A 20058-nucleotide genomic window follows, 5' to 3' on the forward strand; every position below is an offset into this window, starting at 1 on the left:
CAAATTATTGAACCTAAGGAGGCGGTTGTGGGAATCTCTGTGCTGTGGTCTGAATGTTTGTATCCTATCGGACTTCATAAATTGGAAATCCGCAAGTTGATGGTATTCAGAGATGGGGCCTTTGGGAAGTGACTACGTCATGGGATTAGTGGCCTTATAAAAGAAACCCAGGAGAGCTTGTGAGTCCCTTCTGCCACGTGAGGACACAGCTCTGTCTACAAACCAGGAAAGAGGCCCTCACCAGACACCCATTCATCTGGTGCTTTGATCGTGGACTTCGCAGCTTATACAACTGAGAAATAAGTTTTGGTGTTTGTAAGCTCCCCAGTTAATGGCATGTTATAACAGCTCAAATACATGAAGACACCCCCATTCATAGCCAGTCTATCAGAAGTACAGGAGACCCTGGACTTGCTGTTGGTATCTCAAGTTGGGGACAGTCTTGTGAGACTGAGCCCTTAACCTGTGGGATATGCAATAATGTTGGATAATTAGTGTCCGCATTGAATTAAATTGTAGGATACCCAGTTGGTGTCTGCAGAGAACTAGAGAATTGCTTGGTTTGAAGCCCCTCCACCCTTGACATTTGGCCCAAAGTATTATGAATAGAGGAATAGTTTTCTTTTTAGGCAGAAGTTTTTGTCTGTTTTGTTTTATAATATATCCTAAGCATCTAGAACACTGCCTGGTACAGAGTTGGTACTCAATAAATTATGAATGAATACGCACTGTGCCAGAATTTGTGCCAGGTACTGGGCATATAGTTGTGAAAAAGCGGAGATGGTGCCTGCCTTCTCAAAACGTCCAGCCCAGTACTACACAGTCCAGTGATTTTTCTGCCTGCCTGAGCTGCCCTCCTCTAACAAACATCAGAGTGCCTAATTGCTGAGCTCAGAGTAGACTTTCCTCTTAGCAGTGAGTACTTTTTAGATTTGTTTTGTTTTTATGTTTTTTTTTAATTCTGAAAAAATGAGGAGGGGGAGAGTAATGCATTCTATTTAGTCACTCTAAGTTAAAAGTCTACAATTTTCCTCAGTACAGAGACAAAATAGTGTTGTCTTTAAAGCTCCAGGCCTGGTAGAGAGCTGAAAGAAGTCGTGAGGTACGTTTGGTTTACTTTTTCTTTCCTTTATTTTTTAAACGTAAAGGAAGATGGTTGTAATGTTTTATACTACTGAAGGGTGAAAGGATGTGCAGTAAACATGTTTATTGCTATCTTTTTTGTAAACTCGAATGTTTCATTTACGAGATCCTGACCTATTTCTTGAGATCTTCTGTGTGCTGTTTGTTGAAATGAATTTTTACATGGCTAAAACACTTAAGAAAAAAAGGAGCTAAAATTGAGTGTATTGAGAGATTATCTGCTGGTTCAGCATACTTCAGATGTTGTGTCAGCAACGGTACTTTCACCCTGTTCTCACATAGGCAATCACACCATCATGGGAAACTCCAAGGTTGGGAATATACCTGAAAAGTAGAAAGAATTCAGGAAGAATACTGCTGCACAGATATTAAGACTAAACAAAATGACTTGTAATAGCCCTTCAAAATCTCAGACTTTTGGTCTAAATAATACAAACTCCTAAATCCCATTTGGCATCATTTATTTTAAAAAATTCTGTTGATAACATGTTGTGTATATACATCTTCTAGATAATTATTTTAATTCTTCACCTCACTTTGTTGTCAAATGTATTCTAACTTATTTGATATTTCATCTGAATTTCCTTCTCTGCACAAAAATTCAGATGCAGATGTGAATTGTTTTGCCCCATAATCTTGTCAGAAAAAAATTGATGAAGCTATCATGGAAATAGCTTTGATTAATTATAAACAACTTCAGTGGTGTCCTATAAGCCCATGATATAACACCAAAATCTACTCTGTAAGGTTAAAAAAAAGTTTTCTTGCATGCATATGGCAGCAACCTTGTTTTAAGATTAGTGTGTTGTGACATCCTCAACAAAACACAGAACAAAAGAAAATACAGGCTGGGCGTGGTGGCTCACACCTGTAATCCCAGCACTTTGGGAGGCTGAGGCAGGCAGATCATGAGGCCAGGAGTTCAAGACCAGCCTGGCCAACATGGTGAAATCCTGTCTCTACTAAAAATACAAAAATTAGCCAGGCACGGTGGTGTGTGGCTGTAATCCCAGCTACTTGGGAGGCTGAGGCAGGAGAATCACTTGAACCCGGGAGGTGGAGGTTCAGTGAGCTGAGATTGCGTCATTGCACTCCAGCCTGGGCAATTGAGTGAGGCTCCATCTCAAAAGAAAAGAAAATACAACTCAAGCAGTGACCCTTATGCAGGATCTTCTTTAATGCCTTTGATAATTTATAAGGCATTATTATTTGTGTTCCCACATCACCCAGTGTACACATCTCCATCATAGCATTTATGCAAATATGTATACTGTATTATGAACATTGAAGGCAATGCTTTCTTCCAGAAGGGTTCACAGCCACTTCTAAGGATACAACAAATAAACAGAGATAATAGACCCCAAGATGCCATACATTAAAAGTGTGGAGAATGAAGAAAATAAAAACACGGGTAGTAACAAAATGGAACCAGAGACAAAGCTAAAATGCACAGAAGAATGACCTTCACATTTGCTACAGCTGGGCCATGAATTTGTCTCTAAGCTGACAACCTCATTGGTCCCACAATTCATGATATCTGAAGATAAAACATAAATCCAGTACTCTGGAGAGGTGAAAATATTCCTGGAATGGAGATCAGATTGGAATGTCTCCCAGGGATGCTTATAAAGAGCACATTGTGTTATTTGAGGAGCAGTGTCCTTGACAGTATCCCTGACTGGGTGACCAGTGCAGAGGGATGCCTCTGATGGAAGCACAACAAAGGGCAATTTGCTGAGCTACAGCAATGCTTCTAGGGTGACTGTCTTGGTGATCATGGCTTAACAATGTTTTATCTCCAGCACCTAGTTTAGTAATTGGCATATAGCACGTGTAAAGAAGTGTTTGTTGAGTGAATGTCTAATAGACAAGACCCAGTTTAAGGACTCCCTCTAGGGCGACTCCCCTGATTACCAAGACCTGATGTTCTGCTCCCCAGCTATGCATCCTTTTGTTAAGAACTCTAGCTCCCCAGCTAGGCATACTTTTGTTAAGGATGTCCTGCTCCCCAGCTAGGCATACTTTTGTTAAGCTGTTAAGTGGTACAGCTGTGGAATATTTATTCTACTGTTGGGTTAAACTGTCATTTTCTACCACCTACCATGATTTCTAATAAAGTGCCCTTTAGATATTTTTGTGTTAAATTTCCCTCATCTTCTTCAAATATGGGAGTGAGGCCAGGGGTGTGTGTTTGTACATACTTGCTGGTGGTGGCTAGTGGTGGTGCGTCAAGAAAGTTCTGTACTTACCACACTGAGAGGTCAGTCCTCAGGTAAACTTATGAGTGCTATTGGCTTAGAATCCTACATCCAGGTTGTCCCTCAGAGCAGAGGCAGGGCTGGTAATGGTGCCAGGGTAGGCCTTTGCCATCAGTTTCTGTGCTGAGCATTGGGAAGACCTAGACACAGGCCACAGTAGTACCAGCATTAAAAGGGACTCTGCACTAAATCAGCAGCTACTGACTAGGGGCTCTTTCCACTCCTCTTGGGAGACTGGGGTTGAGTTGAGTGCATAGGTTGGAGTTGTTATTTTTAGCTGCCAGAGTTAGAGCCCTAGGGGTGAGGCCTGATGTAAAAGTCCTTCCTGGTGGTTGCCCCGACCTGTCATTACTGACTTTCGTCTCCCTGTTGTCACTGACATTGAAAAGGCATTTTGAAGCAGGATCTTGGTCCCATGAGCAGCTTTCTACCTGCCTAGTCATGATGATGTCTTCATTGTGAAGAAGTTGTGATGAAGATAACTGTTCATCTTCTGTTGTGTAACTTTACCTTTTTCTTTCTTCAACAGCAATGGCACTGTCAGATCTAGGACAGGAAACTGGGAAAGGCACTGTAGTAGCTAACAATACAAATTCTGGAAACTGAATCCTGGCCCCACCACAAACAAGTTACTTATTTTTTCTGTGCCTCAATTTCCTTATCTGTAAAATTGGATCATAATAGTATCTAGCTCATAGAGTTATTGTGAAGAGTAAATAAGTTAACATGTACGAAGTGTGCAGAAGAGTATCTACATGTAAATAAACATGTAAATATTTCCTAATAATAATAATGGTCATAGAAATCACTATCCTATTCAAACAGAGGAAATAGTAGACCTAGTAAATCAACATTACATTGATTTACTAAAATATTGATTGAGTACCAACTATATGTCAGGGTCTTTTCTAGGTCAGTAAAACAATGTTGACTGTGACAGATACAATCCTTTTTCTCATGGAGCTTACGGATGAGTGGGACACAGACATTAAACTTAACATTTACACAAGTATATAAGGCAACTCTTCTATTAGGAAGTTGAGCCTTGACCCAGATTTCAGACAGTCTTATGACTTCCAGAACATGGTAGGAATAGTGCCCTCACTCTTTTTTTAAAAGGGAGTGTTCTGGTTATCTAATGCTGTTTAGCAAGTTGGCCTCAAAATTGGTGACTTAAGGTAACAATCATTGCTCAGAATTCCGCAGTTGGGGCAGGGCTTAGCCTGGATAGTACATCTCTGTTCTGTGTTGCAACTGCTAGGGTGGCTTCCCTAGGGCTGGAGGACCTACTTCCAAGCTGGGTCAGTCATATACTGGCTGTTACTGCCTGGGAGCTCTGCTGGGACCTCAGTTCTCTTTCATGTGGCTAAGTTGGGCTTACAGCATGGCAGCTGGATCCTTTGAACAGCAGCACCCCAAGAGGATAGGCCACGGTGTGTAAGCATTTATTAAGGCTCTGCTTGCATTGTGCTTGTTAATGTGCCATTGGTAAAAGCCAGTCACTTAGCCAAGTCCGGTCAATGTGGAAGGGGACTACGCAAGGGTAGGAATTCTGAAAGGTACGAGAATCAATTAGGTCTACTAAAGTAATTGGCTACCACAGAGAGAAAGGCTAAATGTACATTTTCTAAAAAATTTTGTTTTTTTTTTTTCTTTAATCACATATGCTATATCTTCTCTCTCTAAAATATCCAAGAAGTCACACAGGTTGAAAGTAAGATCTCTTGTGAATCAAAGCCCTTTCGAGAGTGGTTAAAATTTTTGTTATAGACCTCATAATTTAGGAGCAATATTATTCTATGAAAGCAGAAGTTTTACTGTGGTTAAAAGTATGGTGAAGACAGTTGATGAAATTGTATTATTTTGACATAGAGAGCTGGAGCTTTGCTTGTGAAAAGAATGGCAAAGTGGGAGTGTCTCAGGGTTGTCTGAATGGTGTAAATGTGTAGACATTCAAATTTGTTGTCAAGAGGAACCAAACCATGCTCAGGAAAATGCCACTGGACGTCCAGTCTGAAGTGCAGTAAGAAAGACAAATGGGAGAAAGCAGCAATGCAATATTGGAAAGACTAGCAGTAAGGAGACTGCAAGTTCAGGAGAGTGGAACGGCTCAGCGCTGAGGCTGTGAAAGGTGAACGTGTGCTGCAACTGTCCTCACTAGACTGAAAGCTCCTTAAGGGGAGGGGCTGTGTCTGGCTTGTTGACTCAACATGGACCCCACTGCCTGACACAGAGAAGGCACTCTAAGTGTTTGATGAATGGATACATTTTAAAGAAATGCAGAATTGGAAACCATTTCCTCTCTTTAAGATCCTGGTGCCATAAAATAATTAGAGTAACCTTTTAAAAAATATGGCACGCCACTGATTAAAATCCTTTAATGGTTCCTCATTTCACCCAGATATCCACATGACGACTTCTTTCAGGTGTGTGCTTAAGAGAGGCCTTCCACACTACCAAGACATTCTCACCACTTTTTTTTTTCTTTTTTTTTTTGAGACGGAGTCTTACTCTGTTACCAAGACTGTAGTGCAGTGGCACAATCTCAGCTCACTGCAACCTCTCCCTCTCAGGTTCAAGCAATTTTCATGTCTCAGCTTCCCAAGTAACTGGGATTACAGTCATGCACTACCACGCTCTGCTAATTTTTGTACTTTTTAGTAAAAAAGGGGTTTCACTATGTTGGCTAGGCTGGTCTTGAACTCCTGAGCTCAGGCAATCCACCTGCCTTGGCCTCCCAACGTGCTGGGATTACAGGCATTAGTCACCGCACCCGGCCATCCTCACCATGTTCTGGATCCCACTCATTTTTTCTTTGTAGCATTTACCCTCACAAGACCTATATCTTTCTTTGCTTATGGTCTGCCTCACCTGTTCAGACTGTAAGCTCCTTGAAAGCAGGAACTTTTTTTTTTTTTTTGGAACGAAGTTTCACTCTTGTTGCCCAGGCCGGAGCCCAATGGCGTGATCTCGGCTCACTGCAACCTCTGCCTCCCAGGTTCAAGCGATTCTCCTGCCTCAGCCTCCTAAGTAGCTGGGATTACAGGCGCCTGCCACCACGCCTGGCTAATTTTTGTATATTTAGTAGAGACGGGGTTTCACCATGTTGACCAGGCTGGTCTTGAACTTCTGACCTCAGGTGATCCACCCGCCTCAGCCTCCCAAAGTGCTGGGATTACAGGCGTGAGCCATCACGCCTGGCAAAAGCAGGAACTTTGTTTTGTTCACCGTGGTAGCCCCAGCTCCTAGAGTGATTCCTGACATATAGAAGTTGCTCAGAGTTGAATGAATGAATGAATGTACCAGCCAATGGAGAGCTAGAGTTGTTTTGGTTTCATCTGACTGGAGGCCAAGGCCCTGAGATTACGGGATTCGGGTATCTGTGTGGGCTCCTATAGCCATGTCTCTCCCACTTGACGAGTAAGAGGAGCTGGTCTGATAGTGCCAAGAGCCCAGGCCCTCCTGTTCTGGGAACTACTGTTGCCTGTCTGTGATTGTGAGATTGAGGGCCCAGATACTATAAGGTTGTTATGGTTTGGAGATGGTGCAGAAGGCAGCCCCATCAGTCTTTAAAGTAGCCAGAGAAGTTTCTAAGTTTCAACCCAAGATTCTTGACTGAGTGGGTTTAAGAAATTGAAGGGGCCGGGCGCGGTGGCTTAAGCCTGTAATCCCAGCACTTTGGGAGGCCGAGATGGGCGGATCACGAGGTCAGGAGATCAAGACCATCCTGGCTAACACTGTGAAACCCCGTCTCTACTAAAAAATACAAAAAAAAAAAACTAGCCGGGCGAAGTGACGGGTGCCTGTAGTCCCAGCTACTCGGGAGGCTGAGGCAGGAGAATGGCGTCAAGCCGGGAGGTGGAGCTTGCAGTGAGCTGAGATCCCGCCACTGCACTCCAGCCCGGGCGACAGAGCGAGACTCTGTCTCAAAAAAAAAAAAAAAAAAAAAGAAATTGAAGGAAAGGCCCAGTGGTTGGGCAAATAGGCAAGGAGAGAGTGGTAGATGAGATTAGAGAGATGGACAAGAACTTCTGTAAAACTGACCAAACAAAGGAGTTTATTCTTAATTTGATTGAGCATTGGTAAAAGATTTAAGCAGGGGAGTGACATGACCAGGTTTGTGTTTTGAAAAATACTTTTTCCCTTCTTATTATTTTTTTTTTTTTAGACACAGGGTATCGCCCTGTTGCCTGGGCTGGAGGGCTGGAGTGGCATAATCATGACTTACTGCAATCTTGGACTTCTGGGCTCAAGCAGTCCTCTTTCCTCAGTCTCCTAAGTAGCCAGGATCACAGGCACATACCACCGTGCCTGGCTAAGTTATTTATTTATTTTTTTATAGAGACGGGGTCTCACTTTGTTGCCCAGCCTGGTCTCAAACTTCTGGTCTCAAGCAGTCTTCCTGCCTCAGCCTCCTAAAGTGCTGGGATTACAGGTGTGTGAAATAGTTTTTTTAGTTGCAGTGTGATTGGATTGGAGGGGGCAAGAGTGAATTAGGGAGAAAAGAAAGAATAACATTCCAGAGAGAACAGCATGAACATCAAGGAACTCAATATGCTGATGTATTGAGGTGGGGGAAGGGTAAGAAGTTCAATATTGCTGGTACAAGGCTGGGACTAAAGAGGTGGTGGAAGGCAAAGCAGGGTAAGTTAGAAGGCATTCCTGTGCCTTTCTTCTTAATGTTTATGAGAAGTTTTAGGATAGACCATTATAAGATCTGTGATTTACACAGATCAGCATTGCCGAATTGAAATAAAATTTTCACACAAACCACCAATGATATGAATGTCAGAGCTTGGGATTATAGTAATCATCTCCTAAACTCTTAAAAATTAGATCTTTGAGGCCGGGCGCGGTGGCTCAAGCCTGTAATCCCAGCACTTTGGGAGGCCGAGATGGGCGGATCACGAGGTCAGGAGATCAAGACCATCCTGGCTAACATGGTGAAACCCCGTCTCTACTAAAAATACAAAAAACTAGCCGGGCGACCTGGCGGGCGCCTGTAGTCCCAGCTACTCGGGAGGCTGAGGCAGGAGAATGGCGTGAACCCGGGAGGCGGAGCTTGCAGTGAGCTGAGATCCGGCCACTGCACTCCAGCCTGGGCGACAGAGTGAGACTCCGTCTCAAAAAAAAAAAAAAAAAAATGAGATCCTTGAAAGAGTTAAGAGTTAGATTCAAGAAATCAGCACATAGTGGGAGAAGTTAACCAGTCCTAAACGCAGGAGTTGAAAATAATAGAGTGTAAATTATAGTTGGAAGATTGTAAAGTGAATTTACAGGGTGTAGTTTATGGATACATCATCATGTTTACACTGTAATGTATAGAACAGAACTGCTCAACTGGTGTCCCAATGACAGGTATGATTACCAAGAATTTGAAAAGATTATCATTAAAAAATCTTAATCAGGCCCATGCGGTGGCTCACGCCTGTAATCCCAGCATTTTGGGAGGTAGAGGTGGGTGGGTCACCTGAGGTCAGAAGTTCGATACCAGCCTTGCCAACATGGCAAAACCCCGTCTCTGCTAAAAATACAAAAATTAGCCGGGCATGGTGGCACATGCCTGTAATCCCAGCTATGGGGGAGGCTGAGGCAGGAGAATTGCTTGAACCAGGGAGGTGGAGGTTGCAGTGAGCCAAGATCATGCCACTGTACTCCAGTCTGGGTGACAGAGTGAGACTCCATCTTAAAAAAAAAAAAAACTTAATCAGAAGCTGTGTGTGGTCGTTCACACCTGTAATTCCAGCACTTTGGGAGGCTGAGGCTGGAGGACTCCTTGAGGCCAAGAGTTTGAGACCAGCCTGGGTAACATAGTGAGACCCTGTCTCTCATTTAAAAAAAAAAATCTTAGAGATTGTATAGCTATTTTATCATGAAACCTTAATGTCATAAAGGTTATATTTACAGAAATATACTCAATTTCCTCATGAAAAAAATCTAAAAATATTCTACTTGGATATGTAGCCAAAATCAACATTATTTTCCCCAATACTTTGTTTTTTATTTATATTATTATATATAATTACAAAGAAAACATAAGGAAAGTTTTTTCACCAAGCTCCTCATAGGCCTCCCCTCAGATTTACCCCCATGTGTTCTGCAAATATTAGAATTTTATCTTTGTGCCATGACATAATGAAATTGGGAAGCAGTAGGAGGTTAACTTACCTAAATGAAATGATATCATTAGAAAATAGGAGGAGTGCATTAGGTTGGCTTCCCCCAGAGCAGACACTGTCACAAGGATTTGGAATGCTAGTACTTTGGAGATGATCCCAAGAACTTCCAGTAGGGGAGTGAAGAAGTGATTCAGGGATGGGAAGGAAACCAGAAGAGGAGGGGTTGATAGGCACGGTACCCCTCTGGGCAGCCTGGGCTCAGTCTTGCTGGGGAGCGTTGGGGAGACAGTGTGGTACACACATTGAAGTTGTTTTACCTAGGGGTGAGAAAACATGTTTACCTACTTTTTTTTTTTTTTAACATCATTTTCGTTACTCTCAGTAGCATAAATCCCCCACTTTAGACCTGTATGTGGTCAGAGAAGGCAATGTCGCAGTTCTTGCAGTAAGATGATTTTGGACATACGAAACATGCAACTAAATTTATGTTTCACTGGATTTTCATTCTATCACCACTAAATAACTTTTATGATTTGGCATCAGACCTAGGACTGCCTACAGAAAAGAGTATGTTTTGTCTTGTCCAGCTGATGCTACCCCCAAATCTCCCTTGAGTCAGTGAACTTCTGTCCCTTTGTTCAGGCTGCCAGTGTCCTTTGCACTGCATCAGTAAACTGCTAACCACTTTCCACTTTTCTGCTTTTGCCATCCCCACTAGTCCATTCTTGCTCACAGCAGCAACAATGACCTTCATAAAATGAACATCAAATATGTCACTTCCTAACTAACTCTTTAGGGGTTTTTCATTGAATGATGAATCCACATACAGTTCTTAAATGGTTTACTATTGTCCTTGCTCAGGCCTCCTTATCTTCCTTTCACTAACTCCATTGGATTTTCACCTCCACTGGACTTCTAGCAGCCCTAAAAAAATAGTCTAAAAGCCCTGCTATTGGGCCTTTGTACATGCTCTTTCCTCAGTTTGGATCACAGACCTAGAATATGCTTCCATCAAGTCTTGATGTGTTTGTTTCCTTTCTGTCTTTCTGGACTCAGTTTAATTGTCCTTTCCTCAGATAGGCCTTTCTTTTTTTTTTTTGAGATGGAGTCTTGCTCTGTTGCCCAGGCTGGAGTGCAGTGGTACGATCTAGGCTCACTGCAAGCTCTGCCTCCCGGGTTCATGCCATTCTCCTGCCTCAGCCTCCCAAGTAGCTGGGACTACAAGCACCTGCCACTACGCCTGGCTAATTTTATTGTATTTTTAGTAGAGATGGGGTTTCACCATGTTAGCCAGGATGATCTTCTTGATCTCCTGACCTTGTGTTTCGCCCGCCTTGGCCTCCCAAAGTGCTGGGATTACAGGTGTGAGCTACCGTGCCTGGCCAGATAGGTCTTTCTTGATACCCTCACAACCCTCTCCCTCCCTACTGTTTTCTGGAGAACTCTGACTAATACAACTTTCCCAAAATGCCAAAACAAAATGAGGTGTCCCAGCTATACTGTCTCTCAGAATTTCATATTTTTCCTTCTGAGCAAGTCTCTGGACCAGGCAACCATAGCCTCTGGCTTCACCTGCTTTTCCCTTAGACCAAGTAGGTACTTCTGCCTCCAACTGCTTTTCCCTTAGAACAGAAGTCTCAAAATCTTAAAGAAAGAAGGGCTGTCAGGGGGCCAGACAGGTTATGAGTGAGTGGGTGGAGACAGTGGCAAACTGGGGAGCACATGGCAGCTATTCACAATTCTAGCTGTTTGTTGTTGGACTTGGCTAGATTTATTGATTTTTTTTCCCCGAAGAGATCAGGAATCCTGATTTTTAAAGAAATTTCTTTCTATTAAAATTTTTTTGTAGACACAGGGTCTTGCTGTGTTGGCTGGGCTGATCTTGAACTCCTTGCCTCAATCTTTCCTCCTGACTCATCTTCCCAAATGCTGAGATTACAGGCATAAGCCACTGAGCCCAGCCAGAATTTGGGTTTTCTTTTTTTTTTTTTTTTTGAGACGGAGTCTCGCTCTGTGGCCCAGGCTGGAGTGCAGTGGCCGGATCTCAGCTCACTGCTAGCTCCGCCTCCCGGGTTTATGCCATTCTCCTGCCTCAGCCTCCCGAGTAGCTGGGACTACAGGCGCCCGCCACCTCGCCCGGCTAGTTTTTTGTATTTTTTGGTAGAGACGGGGTTTCACCGTGTTAGCCAGGATGGTCTTGATCTCCTGACCTCGTGATCTGCCCGTCTCGGCCTCCCAAAGTGCTGGGATTACAGGCTTGAGCCACCACGCCCGGCCAAAATCTGGGTTTTCATGTGAGATCTCATTTCTAACCGTTGGAATTAAAACAAACAAACAACAAAGCCCTAGGCAGAGTAGCCAAAGACAATCTTCAAAAAAAAAAAAAAAAAAAGAATAAAGTTCTTATACTTCCTGATTTCAAAAAGGATTACAAAGCTATAGTAATCAAAACAGTGCAGTACTAGCATAAAGACAGACATACAGACTGATGGAATACAATAGAAATCCCAGAAATAAATCCTTGCATAAATGACTAAATGATATTCAATAAGTATGTCAATACCATTCAGTGAGGAAAGGGCATTCTTTTCAACAAATGGTATTGCTAAAATCTAGGTATCCACGTGCAAAAAATGGAAGTTGGAGCCTTACCTTACATAGTACAGAAAATGAACTCAAGGCCAGGTACACTGGCTCATACCTGTAATGCCAGCACTTTGGGAGGCTGAGGCAGGAGGACTGCTTGAGCCCAGGAGTTCAAGATCAGCCTGGGCAACATAGCAAGACCTCTGTCTCTATAAAAAAAAAAAGTATCCAGGCTTGGTGGGACATGCCTGTAGTCCCAGCTACTTGGGAGGCTGAAGTGGGAGGATTGTTGGAATCTGGGTGGTCAAGGCTGCAGTAAGCTGTGATTGCATCACTGCACTCCAGCCTGGGCGACAGAGCAAGACTCTGCCTCACAAAAACTAAAACAAAAAAACCACACCTCAAAAATGGATCAAAGACCTAAACATAATACCTAAAACTATAAAACTTTTAGAAGAAAACATAGGGGAAAAGCTTCATGACAGATTTGGCAATGTTTTCTTGGATATAACATCAAAAGACAGGCAGCAGAAGTAAAAATAGGTAAATTGAAGTACTTCAAAATTAAGTTTTGTGCATCCAGGGATACAGCCAGCAAGCAGAGTGAAAAGCACCCTATGAAATGGGAATCTTATATTTGATCAGAGGTAAATATCCAGAATATGTAAAGAACTCCTACAACAGGGCCGGGCGCGGTGGCTCAAGCCTGTAATCCCAGCACTTTGGGAGGCCGAGACGGGCGGATCACGAGGTCAGGAGATCGAGACCATCCTGGCTAACACGGTGAAACCCTTTCTCTACTAAAAAATACAAAAACTAGCCGGGCGAGGTGGCGGGCGCCTGTAGTCCCAGTTACTTGGGAGGCTGAGGCAGGAGAATGGCGTAAACCCGGGAGGCGGAACTTGCAGTGAGCTGAGATCCGGCCACTGCACTCCAGCCTGGGCGACAGAGCGAGACTCTGTCTCAAGAAAAAAAAAAGAAAAACAAATTTCCATGGCTTTAGGGGTACAAATAGTTTTTGGTTTCATGGATGAATTGTATAATGGTGAAGTCTGAAATTTTAGTGTACCTATCACCCGAGTAGTAGTTACACCCAATATGTAGTTTTTAAAAATCTCTCACCTTCCTCCCACTCTCCCCGCTTCTGAATCTCCAATGTCCATTACACTCTGTATGCCTTTACATATCCAAAGCTTCACTGCCAATTATAAGTGAGAACATGTGGTATTTCATTTTCCATTCCTGAGTTACTTCACTTAGAAAAATGGCCTCCAATTCCATTCAAGTTGCTGCAAAAGACATTATTTCATTCTTCTTTATGGCTGAGTAGTATTCCATAGTGTATATGTACCACATTTTCTTTATGCACTCATCAGTTGATGGGCACTTAGGTTGGTTCCATGTCTTTGCAATTGCAAATTGTGAAAACAGGATCTCGAAGAGATATTTATACACTCATGTTCATAGCAGCATTATTCACAACAGCCAAATGGTGGAATATCCACAGATGGATGAATGGATAAAGTATGGTGTGTACATGCAACGGAGTGTTATTCAGCTTTAAAAAGGAACTTTTTACACATGATACAATTTGGATGAAACTTGAGAACATTATATTAAGTGAAATAAGCCAGTCACAAAAGGGCAAATACTGTCTGATTTTACTTACATGAGGTACCTAGAGTGGTCAGACTCATGAAAACTGTAAGTAGAATGGTGGTTGCCAGGAGTTGGGGGGAGGGAAAATAGGGAGCTATGTAATTGATATGGAGTTTTTTTTGTTTGTTTGTTTTTGTTTTTTGAGACAGAGTCTTGCTCTGTTGCCCAGGCTGGAGTGCAGTGGAGTGATCTCGGCTCACTGCAACCTCCGCCTCCGGGGTTCAAAATTCTCCTGCCTCAGCCTCCCGAGTAGCTGGGACTACAGACAAGTGCCGCCACGCCAGGCTAGTCTTGAACTCCTGACCTCAGGTAATCCACCTGCCTTGGCTTCCCAAAGTGCTGTGATTACAGGCATGAGCCACCGTGCCTGGCCGAGTTTCAGTTTTTCAAGATGAAAAAGTTCTCGTGATTAGTTGCATGGCAATATGAAGTTCCTGATAGTCTTTTTTTTTAATTCTCTTTTTTTTTTTTTTTTTGAGACAGAGTCTCGCTCTGTCGCCCAGGCTGGAGTGCAGTGGCTGGATCTCGGCTCACTGCAAGCTCCGCCTCCCGGGTTTATGCCATTCTCCTGCCTCAGCCTCCCGAGTAGCTGGGACTACAGGCGCCCGCCACCTCGCCCAGCTAGTTTTTTTGCATTTTTTAGTAGAGACGGGGTTTCACTGTGTTAGCCAGGATGGTCTCGATCTCCTGACCTCGTGATCTGCCCGTCTCGGCCTCCCAAAGTGCTGGGATTACAGGCTTGAGCCACCGCGCCCGGCTGAAGTTCCTGATAGTCTTAACTGCCTGCCATACCTTTAGCTATGCATTGTGCTGTGTGATCTTGCTTTTCTGGCCACTAATACACTATAGACAATGGACTAGGCCTAACAAGCAGGACATGGAAACTCTGCCCAATTTTGCACATTATATATTGAATAATGTAATTAAAATGATCCAATCCAACTTTTGGATGCAGGACACACAAAGGCAGGTCAAAGAAGCACTCTTAACCGAGAGGGATGCTTAATTTTGAGGGAACAACAAAACTGGTCATGTCACCAGAGTTGCCTCTTTTTATCTTAAGCAGTTGTGAACAACATTCCTCAGATGTAAGGCCTGTGTGGCTGCTGAAATGCTGCTTGTGTTTTTCCACTTCCTCATATGACCCTAATATAAACCTGCATCTTCTTTGCTAACAAAAGCAAGCCTGTCTTCTGTGTTTCTTGGAACATCCTCCTACCTTCTGTCTTGAAAGCTCTGATAGCTCCATCATACTGTTAAGTCTCTGCTTTTCCATGGAAGGAAACAATACTCCACCTTGATGAAGAATGTGACTCCTTAAGTCTCAATTTTGTTAAAGAAAAAAATATTCAATGATACTTGCTGAAGCATGGTAAGGAGAACTTTATTCAGGAACTTCATGATAGGTATATAAAGCTCACTGCAACAGGGTTTTGCAGTGGAAGAGAGATTGGGCTCAACTCCGAACAGCAGCATGGGCAAGTGGGAATTTATGGCCAAGGAGCTGTGTAGGGGTCAGTGGATGGAAAATTACTAAGAGGAAACATCAGGGGTAAAGGAGATTCTGGCTAAATAGACCTAATAGGATTCTTGCTGGAGACAGGCCAACGTAATCAGACATCACCTGGGGGATGGTGGAGACTAAGGAACCTGATCAGATATTGAGAATAACCACATAAGGCGGGGTGGTGGTGGTGGTTCTTGCTAAACTGACTTAGCCAGGGTCTGTGCTAAAACTGGATTTTACAGGGAAGTGCACAGATGGGCCTAGCAGAAAATTCAGAAACGTAATTCAACCAAAGAATCTTTGCCAGTGTGTTGTATTTGAGAAAAATTATAAACTATACTTTTACCAATGAGATAGGGATTGTACCTTCTGCCAAAATGCCTTTGAATAATTGCAATTTGATTCTTAGGGAACGTTTTGGAATTGCTGTAAAAAATCAGCACACGCATCTTATCCCTGCATCCTGCTTTTTTTTCCTCCGGATTGCCCCTCAGTTCATTTAGTGTAGACAGCACTACAAAAATCTTAGCAGGTTTCCCCGCCTTTTACCTCTCCATTCTTTCCTCCCTGCACAAGGGAGAAAGCGGACTGTAGTTTAAAAAGCAAGTGGCAGTGCTACAGCAGGTTGTCTGCAGCAGTAGAGATGGCCTTAAAGGTTGTGAACATCTTATGGAGTATCGAGAAGCTGCACAGCCACCTAGAAACGTCCACAGAGGGATTGGGTCTGAAATATCACCCAATTCAGAGACTGAGGCAGTGACAGGCGAGTGGCCCTCAGGGAGAGATGGTGAGAGAGCTGGTCCCTACAGGCATAACTGCCACGATTCTCACTTGGACGACGGCCCAGGGAGAACCCAATTGGGGCGGACGCTTTTTGATCTGGGAACTGGGCCAGATTCTTTCAGCCAATCCGTTAGAGAGTTGCTGCTGACGTTACTGGCCGCGCTCCAGTCGGCTTCTGATGTCATCCCGCAGCGCCGGAAGCGGTGAGGCACACATGAGTAACGTGAATTTGTCCGTCTCCGACGTCTGGAGGTAAGGCGATTGTCAGCCTATTTCTGCTGGCTGGGCTCAGTGCCGCGGGTGAGCGTTAGGCCGAGGCTGCTCCTACCCTTGAGTGATGTGCCTTGAATGACGCTGCTTTCATTCGCTGCTCTCGCGGCTGCTTTCTCTGTCCTCCCGTCCTACCCCCTTGGGCTGTTTCAGCGGGCGCTCCTGTTGGTCTTCGACCCACTTTGTGTTTGTTCACGTGTGCTCCCGACACCTGTACGTACCTTGGTCACAACACAAGCAGAAAAAATATGAGAGAGTAGGCCCTGTCCAACCAAGGAGGCGGCCCAGTTTGTCGGGAAGGACAGCGTTTCCGCTAGAAATGCTTCGTGAAAGGCACTTGAGGGACCTTAGCAGCATCCTCAACAGGCCTTGTAGGAATGCCAGAAGAAGCAATCCTTGGCCGGGCGCGGTGGCTCATGCCTGTAATCCCAGCACTTTGGGAGGCCGAGGTGGGCGAATCACCTGAGGTCGGGAGTTCGAGACCAGCCTGACTGACATGGAGAATCCCCGTCTCTACTAAAAATACAAAATTAGCCAGGTGTGGTGGCGCATGCCTGTAATCCCAGCTACTCGGGAGGGCGAGGCAGGAGACTCTTGAACCCGGGAGGCGGAGGTTGCGGTGAGCCGAGATTGCACTTCAGCCTGGGCATGCCAAGAGTGAAACTCCGTCTCAAAAAAAAAAAAAAAAAAAAAAAAGCCTTTCCCCATACATACCAGTGATAGTGGCTCAACATAGCGGGGATGAAATTTCTATTTGGAATTACTGTGGTCCAGGTTTGGAACTTTTGGGGGTGGTTCATATGCGAGGCAATACAGATTTGTGCTCGTTCTTATTATACAGTTATTGCTTTTCTTTCTGTCTTGTCTTCTCTTGTCTTTTTGAGACAGAGTCTCACTCTGTTACCCAGGCTGGAGTTCAACGGCATGATCTCGGTTCACTGCAACCTCCGCCTCCCAGGTTCAAGCGATTCTCCTGTCTCAGCCTCCCAAGTAGCTGGGATTACAGGCGTGTGCCATGACGCCTGGCTAATTTTTTGTATTTTTAGTAGAGATGGGGTTTCACCATATTGGCCAGGCTGGTCTCAAACTCCTGACCTCAGGTGATTCGCCCCACTCGGCCTCCCACGGTGTTGAGATTACAGGCATGCGCCACTGTGCCTAGCCACAGTTATTGCTTTCAAATGATCTTTTTATATGTCCACAGCTCCTGCTCCTACTTTCACTATTAACAACAGCAATAATAGTGTTGAATGGTTTTTATCAGACACTGAGCTTTACATACTTTGTCCTTTAGCTCTTGTGACAATCCCATGGTGCAGAGCAATTGTTAATACCGCTTGACACTTGAAGGAATGAAGACTTGGAGAGGTTAAATAACTTGCCCCAAGTCACACAGCGAGTAGGTGGTAGAACCAATATTTGAATTCAAGCAATCCAACTTCAGAGGCCTTGATCTTCGCCACTGTTCTATATTGTTTTTCTTCGGCTGTCCATTAAGTTCCCAGACACCTACTCTTTGTTACCTTTTATTTTATGGAGAAAATTAGGATCATGAGACGAGCTTTCCCTCGCATTTCTGCCTCTGCTTTCCCTTTTAAAGTCATCAAGATTTATACCCTTTACTTTTCCTTTTGTCTCAGAGGATGAATTGTCTTTCTAATCAAAGCAATTTCTTTGTATTTGCTTCTGATATTTTATGCTGTCACTTATGAGACCTTGTTTTCATTTGTCATTTCTGTCTTCCAGTCATACATAAGCAAGGCCAGGTTTCTCAGATCTCTGACAATTCCCCCTGCCGAAGAAAGAAAAAGTCCTTGGTGATCCATTTTAACTTTAGCTGTCATCCAATAACTTTCTTTCCCTTTATATCTAAACTGTTTTAATGAGTATTCTAAACTCTGCCTCCATTTCCTCACCTTTTGTTTCCTTCTGTATCTAGCTCTCAGACCCATCATTCCCCTGAAATTTCACCCCAAGGTCACCAGTGACTGATTATCAAACCAGATAGATGTTTTCCAATTATTGCTGGATCTCTTTGCTGCTTTTGGAACTTGGTCATCCCTCTTACTCCCTTCTTCTTTGCTTTACATGTCAGTGCTCTCAGATGATTTATTCAACAAGTATTGATTGGGATACAGAGATGAACAAGGCAGATAAAGTGTTTTCTCTTAAGGAATTTACATTCTAGCTGTTCTTCATGTGCCTTTCTTACCAGTCATTTCTGCTATGGGTAGTCATTTTCCTCCTTCCCTAAATGTTGGGTGTTTCTGTTGTTTGTTACTTTGGCATATGAGCAATGAAAAACTGTTATTTTCATTCTGTACACATTGCCTGAGTGAACCCATCAGCTGGCTTGGTTTTAACAACTTCCTACATGCTCCCAAATTGAAGTTGTCAGCTTAGACCTCTCTGAACTTTACCCTCACCTCTGACTATCCTGCTGGACATCTCTGCCTGCAAGTCCCACAGACACTTCAAATTCAGATGGCTGAAACTGAACTCAGCGTCTTTCCTGGACGTAACTCTTACCACATTCATCACTAAGTCCTGATAGTTTTAGCCGCTAAACATCTCTCAAATCTGTGCAGTCTTCTCCATCTCTACTGTTGTCCTTTTACCTGCAATATCAAGGCCTTCTAACTGATTTCCCTGCTTCTAGGCCTTTTCCCCCGTATCTGTTCTCCACAGTACTCCCCTCCACTCCCAGATGGTCTTTGGAAACAAGTCTGCATCAAATTCCTGCTTAATCTTTAAAGATCTGTCCATGCATTCATCCATTCTGAATTCATTCAGCAAACATTCATTTTCTACTGGCTTGCAAAATCCATTGAAAGTTCTCAAGTTTGAGCTTCTCAGCCAGGGCTCTGCCTCATCTGAACCCTGCCTGTATCTCCAGCCTCTTCTCTGCCTCATGCTTTAGGTTCCAGCAACACTGAATGGCGTCTTCATAGGTACTGTGCTATTTCTTCTTTGTGTATTTGCCCTTGTTCTCTTTGCTTGGAATCTTCTCCCTGTTTCCTTTCTCCACCTCCTCCTCCTCACCTAATTAGGCTGCTCCTTTTCACCTAATTAACCCAGTTTATAAATGGGACTCATTTATAAAGTTTAGGTCCACCTCGTCCAGGAAATTTTTTCCTGACACCTCCTTCCTCCCAGTCTCGGTTGGGTACTCCAGCATTATGCTTCCACCCTTTGTATAGAGCAATCATCATATTTACCACATCTACTATTAATATAATTGTTTCTGTGTTTCTCTCCTCTACAAGATTTATTGTTTTATAGATGAGGTCTTGGTGTGTTGCCCAAGCTGGACTTGAACCCCTAGGCTCATGTAATCCTTCCACCTCAGTCTCGCAAGTAGCAGGGACGACAGGTACGTGCCACCATGCCTGGCTAAGACTGAGTTTTTTGAAGGCTGGGCTCATATATTATCTCTTTATTCCCAGCACTAGAATGGCACAAGGTACACAGGAGTGTAGTAATTTTGACTGAATGATCAAATGAGTGAAGCCAAAAGTTATATGATGCAGTGGTTAAGAACCCATTCTTTGGAATTCAAATCGTAGCTCTGGCACATATTGGCTATGTTACTTGAACATGTTACTTATCTTCTCATCCTTAATTTTCTCTTCTTAGAATGGAGTTGTGAGTATTAAAATGAGACCATGTAAGTAAGACATTTAGCATATTTCCTAGCATATAGTATGCACTTGATAAAGGTATGCTGAAAACC

The 20058-nt window shown here is 43.6% G+C and overlaps 1 protein-coding gene across 3 annotated transcripts in view; it reads left to right on the top strand.

Moving 5' to 3' along the window:
- APTX (aprataxin) overlaps positions 1-20058 on the top strand; it is a 51539-nt gene that overhangs the window by 4289 nt on the left and 27192 nt on the right. Inside the window, exon 1 of one of the 3 annotated variants that reach the window (XM_010378543.2) lies at positions 16230-16307. The exons of 1 other annotated variant lie outside the window; for it this stretch is intronic. In XM_010378543.2, coding sequence (XP_010376845.2) covers positions 16234-16307 — 74 coding nt within the window. In that variant the 5' untranslated portion in view covers positions 16230-16233. Of the gene's footprint in view, positions 1-16229; positions 16308-20058 lie in introns of those variants that run through there. One more of the 3 variants, XM_010378545.2, reaches the window with a different exon arrangement.

Source organism: Rhinopithecus roxellana, chromosome 16 (assembly GCF_007565055.1).
Source record: "Rhinopithecus roxellana isolate Shanxi Qingling chromosome 16, ASM756505v1, whole genome shotgun sequence".
Lineage (NCBI taxonomy): Eukaryota > Metazoa > Chordata > Mammalia > Primates > Cercopithecidae > Rhinopithecus > Rhinopithecus roxellana.